Raw genomic sequence first — 12474 nt, 5'->3', positions numbered from 1 at the left:
GCATCAAAGCCTCCATGCCCAGCGCCTGTATCGGCCTGCAGCGCTGGTCCTCGTCACACCGCACTGCAGCGTGGTTTCAGTGCGGGTCACCGTCACCCCCCGGTGTATTTGCCTGTACAGGTGACTGCAGCGCCTCCCCCGCCTCACGCGTCCCCCGCAGGCTGCGCTGCCCGGCGCGGGCGGCAGGGGGCAGCAGGCCCGGGCCGCACTAGGCCGCAGCAGCCGTTGCTAGGAGACGGCGGAGCTGGCGGCGGCGGCGGTGAGGGCTGCGCCGAGGATGCTGCGGCCCGGCGGCGCTGCGGCGGCTTCATGAGGCCGGCAGCAGGCTCGGAGCGGCGGTGCGCGGCCCCGGCCTCCTCCGGCGGCTCCCGGGAGGTGCTCCGCGGCCGGGCGCCTCCTCCTGCCCCCTCCCGCTGATGGTGTTGGAGCTGGCGGTGCCGGCCAGCGCGGGCCCCCTGCTGCAGCGCGCCCTGCCGCACGTCCAGCGCCTCTTCCGCGTGCGGGTCCGGCTGCTGCTGCGCCGGGCCCAGGAGCCGCCGGCCGGGGGCGGTGGCGGTGGCGGCGCGGGGCCTCCGGAGCAGGGCGGGGGATGCTGCTGCTGGGCGGTGCTGGAGCATGGCGACCGGCAGGACTGCGAGAGAGCCCAGGTGAGTGGACCCCGACCCCCGGCGGCCGCAGCGCAGCGGGGCCCTGGGCCTGAGGAATAAAGCACACAGGTGCCCGGGCCCCCACAGCCCCTCACTGGCTCCTGACTGAATCGTGACAGCCACCAGCTGCTGCGTCTGGGGTTTACACGAATCATACGTATTCTCTCTCTCCTTCAGTTCCATTTCTTTCTGTCCTTTATTTCCCCCACCCATATCTTCCTCCACCATTTCCTTATTATATGCCACCATGTCCTTGAAAACCTTCATTGTCTTATATCTCACATTGCTCTATCCCATACCGCTATATTTTCTTCACCATGTATTTTTCTTTCCTTTAACTTATTCTCCATTTCCTTATGTCCCCATTATCTGTACATCCCATACCTCTTACCATTTCGTAATTTTTTGTTCTCACATACCCTTTCTTTCTTGTGCCCTACAAATATTTCTACAGAAACATTCCCCTATTCTTGTATGTCCTTTCCCTAAAATCCCTTGTCCCACTTCCCACATAATCTAATTCCAGTCTCTCCTCTCGTGTTATTCCCCACGTCCTCTTCCATCACTCTGCTGTTGTGTACCCCTATCCCTCTACAAGCCCCCACGGCAATATAGCTCACACATTTATCTGTATTTCCATTCTACAGGGTGCCTTTCCTCCATGTATGCTGAACTCACACGTTCCCTATCTCACTACTTTCTCTTCTATATCCCCAGTTCCTCTTCATATCATTAATTTGTATTTACTAAGTACCGATTATCCAAGATCACGGTTCTGAAGTCCTACCCAATTTACTTTAGTTGGCCATGTTCGCTGTATCCAAACTTCCCTCATTACTTCACTTCTTTACATTTGCCTAGGTCCACCATTCTTATGTAGGTTCTAGTCACCCGTATGACACCTTCATCAATCTCACTCATTCCCCTATATCTTATTCTATATTTCTCAATTTTATTATCACCTCTCAGTTTCTACCTTTCCAAAATGCATTACCTTTCACTATCTCTGTTCTTAGGAATAATATCCAGAATCTCTTAATCAAATTCATAATGCGCTGCTGGCTCTAAGTAGCTGAAGGGGCGGGCCCTGAACATGTCCATGGTCAGTGGTCTCTCTAAACCCCTCTAAAATCATTTCAGTCTCCTGAACAAACTGCGCCTTTCAGAAATCCAAAATTCGGTTTTCAAAGTAACAGATTCCACACTCCTGCCCTGTTATACATGGTTTAGCTCAACCCATGCTTTCTGCCCCTTCACACATTTTAGATAAATGATTGATTGCATGCAGAGTACAATTTCTCATTCACACGATCTAAAAGCCTGTATCCAGATTGAGATCTTGTTCATCACAATTATTTATTGTCCTCTCCTCTCACAAATATCTTGTTCGAGCTGTGCCTTTGCTTTTCATTTGTGCCATGTTTTGTGTCCTTAATTTGTGTCATTCTTTTCTTTATCCTCCATGAACACATCTGAGTTTTATGATACCTATCGTAGGTCCAGCACTTATTCTTCTCATGGGCCTGTGATGTTTTATCTTGCTAACACTTACGTTTGTTTACCGTTCTGCAACTATATCACTCCGTCCCCCTCATGTTGAAATGTAAGTTGTTTTTGTACTGGGCAACGAAAGGTCATGTATTAATGCATTACTTTAATTCTGAATTGACAGATTGTGCTCGTTGGGCTTTCCCCTGTTACATAGTTCACCTGTATTTGAATTATGCATGTCTGGTATCCTTCTATACAGGTAAAACACAAGTTCTGAACTGTTAAAGTAGAACAAATTACAATTAATCGATGCTGTATCTTACTCCGTCTCTCCCAAACACCTGGCTACCTTATAGTTATATAAAAACTTGAAAAACTATTTTTTTTAATTTATGCAATTCTGTAAAAGAAATTGTAGCCAATGAGATTGGTTTAGCACAGTCAGTTACCATATTACTTTTCTTGCACCTCTTCCATGACCACATAATTGAAATTGGGGTAATAAACACCAACCTTCACACTTCTCAAAACCGTGCATAATTTCTGGGGAGACCTTCATTGGAAACGTCATTTAAGTGTTTGGAAAACATGTAGGTTTTTGGTCCAAAGCCTCACTACTGCACAGGTGGTTGTATCATTTACATGCTTCTCTTCCTGTGTTGAACACTTCTTATTATTACATTTGCAAACAACCACTCGGACATATTTAATACCCATCCATATAACTTCTGTCTATTCTCCTCTTTCTGTGTTCATCATTTTTTATTATTGAAGTGGTGAACATCTACTCAGAAATGTTAAGCACTTTTGTATCTAACTTCTGTCTATTTCAAGCTGAAGGTACCTCACAGGACCCTATTTACAGGACTGAAAGTTGTACAGGTGTTGCTTGCACAGTGGGCACATGGTGTGGTACATGTTATTCGGACACCTAGATACTTGATAGTCACCAAATTCCCATTTCAACATAATCCTCGGTCACTGTAGGGGTAAGGACCTGACAGTTCAGCATATCTAAGGAACACTATCTCAGATGGTCCGTTTTCATTGGTCATTGTGTTAAGAATATCCGCTATCTCAAAAGATCCATAAACAATTTATGAGTACAGGTCTACCCTGTATCCCCACCGGAAGCACTTCCATCTTTCTTACCAAAGTATCTGACGACGATTAGTGCATTCCAACCCCTGTTCTACACTTTAATAGTCATTGTCCTTGCAGATGCATATCCCTTATGAAATAGTTTGTTTTTACCTTGCCATGCAGGGCATAAGTGTTGAACTTCTTTGCTAAAGTGTCTTCGACCCTGGTTAGTCATAGCCGTTATGTAGGGAGGATGTGGCATAACGACCAGAGCTGCTGACTTTGGAACTGGGGAACCATATGTGAGTCTGCATTGGCTCATTATCATGTGATTCTCTGTGTAAATCGCGTAATCTCCCTGTGCCTAAAAAAAATAACTTGTCCTTGTGCAATGTTACTGGTGCTCATGTAAAGTGCTCTAATACCTTCGGGTCAAGCTCGTACTATATAAAAAATACTGCAAAAAAAGAAAAAATCTGTTGGCTGAATTGGGTGATAGCCATGTGGCTGCTATCAGAGTTATTCAACAACAGACACCGGGGGGGACCTGTCACTCTCGACTTCATAATATCATATAGGAAGGATCCTTCGGGATATCCTTGATCCTATTTATTCATAGAGTATAAAACCGGCCACCCCCCCAAAGCCTTTAAGCTTTGGACATCATCATATATGAAGCATATCTTATGGAAAACCATACCCCATTTAAAGTTGAACAGGCCTATTGGAACCCATAATTTTGAACCAGACCAGTGCATGGTACCATCTGTAAATTATTTATGTTGTGCATACATTGTTGGATTCTACTATGTTCCTCCTCAATTTATTTTATTTTCAGCAATGTTTCTCATCTCGATAGGTGAGGCATAGGCTACGGGGTTTGTATAGTAGTTCTTATTCTGTATATACTAGAGATCTCCCCAGTCATGCATGGTGAATGTTGGATTAATGTCTTGGCGGGAATAGGTCTCTCGTGACCTGTATCTTAACACCTATGTTGAAACTTTGGGCCTCAGGAGACAAAAGTTGTATCTCTCAGACCATTAAGTGAGATGCAAAAAGTGAGGTGACTGTAAAAGGGATGTGGCCTGTTTCATTAGGGTTGTGGCTTATACACTTTAACTAAATTTCTGTGAATCCCACAGCGTGCCTTCTGACTGGTATTTTGGTTTCTCCCTAAGCTTTGTTTATTGCATTCTGATATATAACAGAACAACTGCCAGACACCTAAATCCAGCCAAGGCTATTGACATTGTCAATAGTTGTTAGCTGTTTAAGACGCATGAGTAAAACCAATGATTTTTTTGTAAACAATCTTGAAAATGTTTCAATTCTGAAATTTGTTGAGACTGTGAATTAAACATTACGGGGGTCTGTGGAAGGAGTAGTGGTCTTCAGACTCTGTCAATCATTTCTGTTAAGTTCCTTCTATGTTACACGTGTCCCCTCCATAAGAGATGTAACACTTCATCTCTTTCCTCTTCAACACCATTTTTTTACTCCCTCCTGAATGCTGTTCCTCTCGTTCCTTCACTTCACCTCCTGACCAAAACACACAGTGCACCCACTCACCTGAGAACTGTATTTTCTTTTATTTCGTTTTGTCAATTATTTTCACACTTTTGACACTTGAGTTCCTCTTTCCCACAAAGTTGCACAGAATCGCAATTGCAGCTGGATTAGGTTTGTGACAACTATTCTGTAAACGTGAAGAAATCTGAAATTGGAGCCTAAAAATTGAGTTACTATCCTTAGATTCGTGGGAGTAGTGAAAAGGCATTAAACAGAATATAGTATGGACAAACAATGGCTCAATTTGAATTTAGAAAACTCCAAACTTCCCATAGAAATGAAACCTCAGTTTTTAAAAATTTGTTTATGAAATTAAATTACATATTTAATCCGTTATGTATTTGCTTGATGACTGCTTGTTTTGGTATTTTTGGGGTGTTGTTTTGCGTTTCAAATCGTCGAAATGGTTTATGCCAGGGTTTCTGGCTTCCAGTAATGCTTTAGTGGTGGTCCTCAGTTCTCAATAATGATTCAGTGGGGTCCTTGGGTTCCCAGTAATGATTAAGTGGCGTCCGCAGAATTCAAAAGGTTAAGAACCACTATATTGGAGGAATATGCTACAGGAAAAAAATATAGAAACGCAACAATTTTTGTAAATGAATACAATTCTTAGGGAATTTAAAATTAAGTAAAACGTGAAATCCAAACCGCAACTAAATCACATCATCTAAAACGTCTGTGCCTGGTTTTTAAATCATTACATGGGAAGGGACCATGTTCTCTCCAAAATATATTGTAGCCTTATATCCCGACACGTCTGCTCCGATCCAGCAAGCTTCTACTACTCTGCCCGAAACGTATTCATGGAACTAGGTTTGTTGGAAGGTCTTTTTCATTTTTGCCCCCCTAACACTGGAACCAGCTACCTTTGTTCCTTCACTCCTGCCCACACCTAATCCTTTTAAGAAACTCTTCAAAACTTTATTGTTTGATCTTTAATCTTTGTATGGAATTATAATCTGCTTCGGACTGCTCTGGCGCTGAGCGATCCCATTGGGGATGATTCATGCGCCTAACAAATATAAAATCAAAATCAAATCGATGACATGGATTACCTAAAACGATTTTTACATAATTGTTCAGAAATCGATCAGTGTTATTTTCCAGCTCTGTTAAGGATATGCATATAGGGACTTGTTTCAATTCCAATTTTAATTACTACTGGGTCTGAAACCTGAGGAGACCTGGTAACTTAAAGGCCTGCTCTTAGTCAACATTTCTCCCTTCATAAGCTGATGTAAATTAAGAATTATAATGTAGAGTAGTAAAATGGGTCAGGAATGCTGTTAACCCCTACCTGACCTGACTTTAAGTATATGTGTCCATCTTCATCCCAGTGCCTGGGATTCACTAAAAAGAGGTTAGCCTATGCATTCTAGGTATCCACAGTGTTAAGTGGACACTGAGCTACTGCTTTCAAAGTTCCTTGGAAGCTAAGTCTATCTGCCCTTCAGTGCATATTAGGTGGGTAGCCTAGCAGGCCAGCCATCCTTTGTTCTGAGGAAGCATTAAACATTTATTGGGAATCCCGGCTTTATGCCCTCCAGAAAGAAACTGGAAGGCGCTCTTTGGAAAGTTAAGTAAAACCTCCTTTGGATCATGATTATAAGTGTCTCTAAATAACGTGTTAGTCTAAAGGCGGTACTTATTTTTACCACCTCTGTTCTTCATAGCCACAAGATGAACATGTCTCCAGTTCTTTAAGCCAGCCCCAAGATCTCTAAATAGCTCTACGAAGGTAGCCTTTTGCAGTGACTTTGAATTTTTCGTTCCAATGGCACCTAGATACCAACCAGATCCCCATTTTAACATGCTTCTTGGTCAGGGAAGAGTTAAATACCAGGCATTTCAGCTTATCTAACAAACACTCCCTCTGGTAGGATGACTTGTCACCGCTTTTTCTCACTCTGCCCTCATCCCTCTATACACCCTCACTGGGGCTTGTCCCCTGTATCGAGCTCTGTCGCTAGCCAGCTAAGTTTGTACTTTGGAAATACCAAAACATAAAAAAAAACGACATACATATTGACCATGAAGCCTGTGTCATCCAAGGACAGCAGGTGATTTAATGGCCACTCTTGTTACTTGCTTGTGCCCATAAACCTCATTGAGAACACCTACCCCCATTAGTCAAAATATTAAACGTGCAGTTTGCACAGTTTACTTTGAACATTTTACAGTTTTCTTTTTTTGCCTACGACTCATCCTAATCAGAAAAAAGTTGACCACTCATGCCAGTCGAAAACCTTTTTTGTCATTTAGTGAGAGTATCGCTACAAGCCTACCACTTTGTAAGCCAAGGAGTACTCTCTGCGTACTATCACCTGCAGAGATTCAGTTTCATTCGTTTCTGTAATGTTTGAAGAATTTACTCCAGCTCGTGTCTTTTATCCTATAGTGTGCCCAAGTTCATTCTGAATTTCTGTGTATGAAACTCATTTCCAGTTGATAATTCACAATAAATACAGATCTATACATTGCATATGAAATATTACATAACCCATTTTAAAACCATGTGTATTTAATTGCAACCCAGTATAATTTTCCATAATGACACCGATATAATTTCCCCAAATATACTGTAATCTGTTGCACATTAAAGTTTTAAAGTTCAATAAAACAATATACCTTTTTAAAAGAATACAGAAGTGGCGAACTAACTTATTTCCAATAGACACTGCTTGGCATTATAATAAACAACTGATTATATTGCAAAATAAGTGAGACAGGAACATTTCCACGCAGACTTTCATATATTGTTCTTCAACTCTCCCTCCTACTTGAACCTGGTAGCTCATAGATTGAGTGGCGGATCCGCACTCGGCAGTTGAGTCTGGTAAACGAATACCAAGTGGGCTCCAACACCCGGATAGCACTGGCAGAAACAAGCTATTGGAAGGTTTATAGGGTTGGTGCTGGAGACCAGTAAGGCCATCCCAGAAGAACAAAAGTTGGAAAATCCATAGATTATTTAATTTGTGCATACCATGATTTGTGCAATCAGACGTGGGGCTTGAAGACAAAATGTCTCTCATAATGTAATTCGGTGTCCACCGCTCCCAGGCCACCGTGGCTTCCACGCACTTGGAAGTTCCAACTGCAGGTAGGCTGGACAGCAGACAGGTGGTCTCATGGCGAGGGTCTCTCCCGTTTTAGACTTCAAGCTCACTGCAGCTGGCGCACTGGCATAGCATAGCAAAACTGTTCTCATCTTCCTGCTTCAGAAATGAAGAAAGTCTCCGAAATCGGAACTTCTTCGAAGTTATGGCCCTAGTTATGCAATATTTTTTTTTAATGAAATCTGTTCATATTGGTGACATGTCCGCAATAATCTTAAACAGTTTTTAAACTAACCTTCGCCTCCCGTGGTTATAAAATTACCTCTGCAGACATTAGGATGGTTGGTTTCCAGTGGTGCCCTAAATTCCACAGGCTACTTCGCTTGAATTTCCAGATAGCAGGGGAATTTGCTTTGGAGCACAAGCTATGCTGGTCTTTATTATCGGATTGATAAATAAAAACAGAGGAAATCATACATGCTCTTTCCTGGGAAGGCCATGACTTCTCTGGTCCTTCTGATGACAAAGGATTCGCGGAGGGGTCAATTGCAGATCGATGGCCTATTTTTGATAAGGATTTTGAATTAATTTGTATTATTTCCATAACATAAGCAACGTACGTCATCCATAAACAGAATGTGGACAGCTGATGAATTTGCCCCCTCCCCCCGAATTTTCAAGCAAAAAAAAAGCACATAAGTAAGTCAGATAACCGTGTATAAATATGAATGTCCATCCTATTCAGCCTCTAAAATTCTTAAGACAAACATATGACAATAAGTCATATGTTTGTCTTATTTTCCTTCATCTATTTTGTAAATCATCTGGTTCGGCATTATCGAGCTAATACAATAACCCCACATAGCAATGTCTTCCTTTGTCTTTGAGTCAGTACTCACCTTCACCGCCTGTAGCTCGTCTACTGCTACCCATTCAAGGACATCATTACACCATCTGTTTCCCAGTCTGTAACCAGGACAGCAAATTGAAGTCTGACTAGTAATTAGCATAGCAACAGAAACTTGCTTTTCGTTTCGCTCCTCTTTGATTTACACAATCCCAGCATGCAAAGATCAACCCTTGGCTCAACCAGTCTGTCGTTCACCACTTACATTATCTGCACCACCTCTTCTCAGTAAGTCTTAATAAATGGGCCCCACGTGATGACATATGAAATCTGCATCTTCCCCTTTGCACCTGGGGGACACAGCCGCATGGGACACGCCTCATGGGAATCAACTAGAGCAATGGTTCCCAACCTCTTGACTCCTGAGGAGCCCCACTGAGTCATCACTGGAAGCTGGGGACCCCCAAACAATTTGTACAATTCAAATTTCAAACATTACAAGTACACATTATAGATGTTGGTATTTTATATTGAAAAAATATGCCAACGGGGGCTTTGGAGCGTTCTACCCCCAACCCCCTCAAGAAAATTTTGGAAATAATTATGCATTCTACAACTCATTTGTCATTATATATTTAATTGTATTGGCTTTTAAAGCATAGTAAATGATGACATTATTGTGCTCCAGGATACGACAATCTTACATGACTCCCTCACTATCACCCTCTAACAGTGCCTTTCATCTTTACATAGTCCCTCTGTCACATGTATTTCATTGGTTTTATAGCTCCTCTTATACCAGTGTAGGGTGTCGGAGCACTTTACATCACACTCATACAGACACAACAAATCATATGTAAATCAGTGTATAGAAAATAGTACATAAGGCAAAGGGGTCTACAAGGTGTAGGATTCACAGTTGTATGATGGTACAACGCAGGTAAATACATCATATGCCTTTGCTGCACATTTTTTAGCACGCATATTTTACAGCGAATATGCATTTACAATGCATGCCAATACCAAGCAATGGTTTTAGATTTAAAAACAACATATTTGTGCGGGGAAACCCCTTCACTCCCCAACTTACCTTAAATGTGTGGTATTGGCATGCATTGTAAATGCATATTTGTGGTAAAAATATACGTGCTAAAAAATGCGTGGTAAAGGCACAGCAAGGTAAAACCTCGTTGTAAAGGCTGTTTCCCGGATTCACATGTGCTCGACACTGGTAGGCATTTTCTATGAGTGATTGGTCTGGAGAAGCACAAACTCAGCATTCAGAGCATAACACAGTGGTTAGTGCTGACTTTAATAATAAAAATGTATTTCTACACAAACAAACCTTTTTTTAGCAGTATCACGATATTGAAAGACTGGGAACAAACATATCTTACTAACTTATACCATGCATGTTTGCATGCAGGTTTTTGATGGCAGTTCAAAGCTCACTGTGCTATATTATGATTGTAACTTATGAACTGCACAGTAACAAAAGAGTCTCTGAGACAAAAGCAGTAACCCACTAAGCTATGCACATAAAATACTGTTCTTTAAAATGCATGGTCCACTATCTTCGCAGCAAGGCATATTAACCATCTGTGCTACCACAGACTAGTCAAAGCTGCTACTAGACAAAACTGCCATCTCTCTCCAGCAGGTACATTATTCACCGGAGTTATCTTGGCACTTTTATTGTTGCCCGAAAACTGCTGGTTATACAAGAAAATTTGCAATGCTTTTAGAACAGCTGATGATGCATCCCTGGGTGTCCGCGGACCACAGTTTGGGAACCGCTGATCTAGAGTGCTCTATAAACCCTGTGTGGGGTTGAATCAGTTTGACTCAGGCATAACTTGATGCTTACCCCTGGGCCCTCATGGCCAGTCATGGGTCTAGCTCAGTTATGACCCCACTTGGCCAGACACCCCCCCCTGTGTCCATGGAGCATCATCTCCTAAAGCTCTACAGAGAAATGATATTGCTTGGTTACTCTTTGTCAGATTAACAATTTCCCCCCAGAGTTTTGCAGATTAATGGCTGCTGCTGGAACTCTGGCAAAGTTAATTTAGCTGCACACATGCCATATGTTTGTTTTGAAGGAATGCCACTGCTGTACTTTAGCAATGGACGTACTTTCTTGAATAGCAGAAACCTACCTCCTCTATACAGGCAGGTTACCGATTTCAGCCCTCCCCACTATCCGCCTGGTAACCATGGCTCTGGATTTCAAGGCACCTAAATAAGGTAGTCACTGGATACCAAGTATTATATCATAAAATCCTGTTGAACCGTCTTGCTGACCTAGGAGTGTCCGGAGATGCCCTGGTTTGGTTTGAGTCTTTTTTATCGGACAGAACCTTCCAGGTCTTTGACGGCACGTCCGTTTCATCAAGTAGGCCTCTGGGGTGCGGAGTTCCGCAGGGCTCATCCTTAGGCCCCACGCTCTTCAACGCATACATGAGGCTGCTGGCTGGGATTGTTCGTCCGCATGGGGTCAATATCATCTCCTATGCGGACGACACCCAGCTGGTGGTCTCCCTTGCACAGAAGAGCGGCCTCCAGTCTCCGCCAGATTTAGCGGCTTGCCTGGAGGATGTAAAGAGCTGGATGATGAGCTCATGTTTGAAGCTCAACAACGACAAAACTGAGCTCATGCTCCTGGGCCCGGCGGCCCCTTCCACCTTGGAGCTGATATGGCCCTCAAGCATGGGTACGGCCCCACTCCCCAGAGATAACAACATCAAAAGCCTGGGAGTATGGCTTGATAAAGCGCTGAGCCTTAACACACAGGCCACCAAGGTGTCAGCCACCTGCTTCGGCCTCCTTAGGGTGATCAAAAAAATCCTTCCCCCATTTGAGACCAGACAAATAATCATACAGGGCCTTATTCAATCCCGTCTGGACTTTAATAATGCCCTCTATCTTGGAGCACCAGACTACACCCTACAAAAACTTCAGCGCACTCAAAACTGTGCTGCCCGGGCGCTATTGGGAGTCCCACGGAGGACCCCAATAAAAACTGGCTTAAAAACTTTACACTGGCTGCCTGTTAGGGACAGAGTGAAGTTTAAAGCTCTATGCATTGCCCACCAGACTTTCTGGAAAATGGGCCCAGAAATCAACTGCTCCCTGATTTCTCCATACCTGCCCAACAAGACTCTTCGTTCTTCAACCGCATCATTAGCCAAAATTCCCAGAATCTTTAGAGCCAGAGCAGGAGGACGCTCATTCTCGTACAATGTATCCAAACTGTGGAACACCCTCCCTCTGCAGATGCGGAATAAACCCAACCTAACCAGTTTCCGTAAACAGCTCAAAACTTTCCTGTTCAATAATTAGTTACCTTATGAGGGCATCTTCTGTATCCCAGCGCCTGGACGCCTCAGGGCAACTGTAGCGCTCTACAAATCCCATTTTCATTTCATTTCATATCTCCAGGTCAAGGAGTGTGAGTCCCCCTTGCTTGTATAGTCTTTTTAATGTAACTAGTTTATTCCTCTAGGGCAGTTTGACCCAAATTATTGTAGTAACAAGGCATTTAGTTCATGAAAATACCGTTTGGGACCATAATCATTATCCATTGGAGATCATATATGCACCTGGGTAGCGTCACCTTTTTTAATTTGTGAAAATCCTTCGATCACTCTGCCTATATTACAAATCAGAGCGAATGGATCCTTGTGTGCCACCTTAAATCGAAAATATTTAAGGCTAACCATTTGTTAGGATAACCCCAGGTCAGGCCTTGTTCAGCTCTCCTCTCTTGCCAGTT

General features: G+C 43.1%; 1 protein-coding gene across 1 annotated transcript in view; it reads left to right on the top strand.

Moving 5' to 3' along the window:
- The first annotated feature begins 416 nt into the window (after positions 1-416).
- Positions 417-12474, top strand: part of ZC3H12B (zinc finger CCCH-type containing 12B) — a 280913-nt gene continuing 268855 nt past the window's right edge. The window contains exon 1 of the mRNA XM_086918371.1: positions 417-647. Within this exon, the coding sequence (XP_086774497.1) occupies positions 417-647 (231 nt within the window). The remainder of the gene's footprint in view (positions 648-12474) is intronic.

This window comes from Lissotriton vulgaris, chromosome 4_1 (genome assembly GCF_964263255.1).
Source record: "Lissotriton vulgaris chromosome 4_1, aLisVul1.2, whole genome shotgun sequence".
Taxonomy (NCBI): domain Eukaryota; kingdom Metazoa; phylum Chordata; class Amphibia; order Caudata; family Salamandridae; genus Lissotriton; species Lissotriton vulgaris.
Note: the sequence above shows the minus strand (reverse complement) of the source record. Positions and strands in the feature narration are given on the sequence as shown.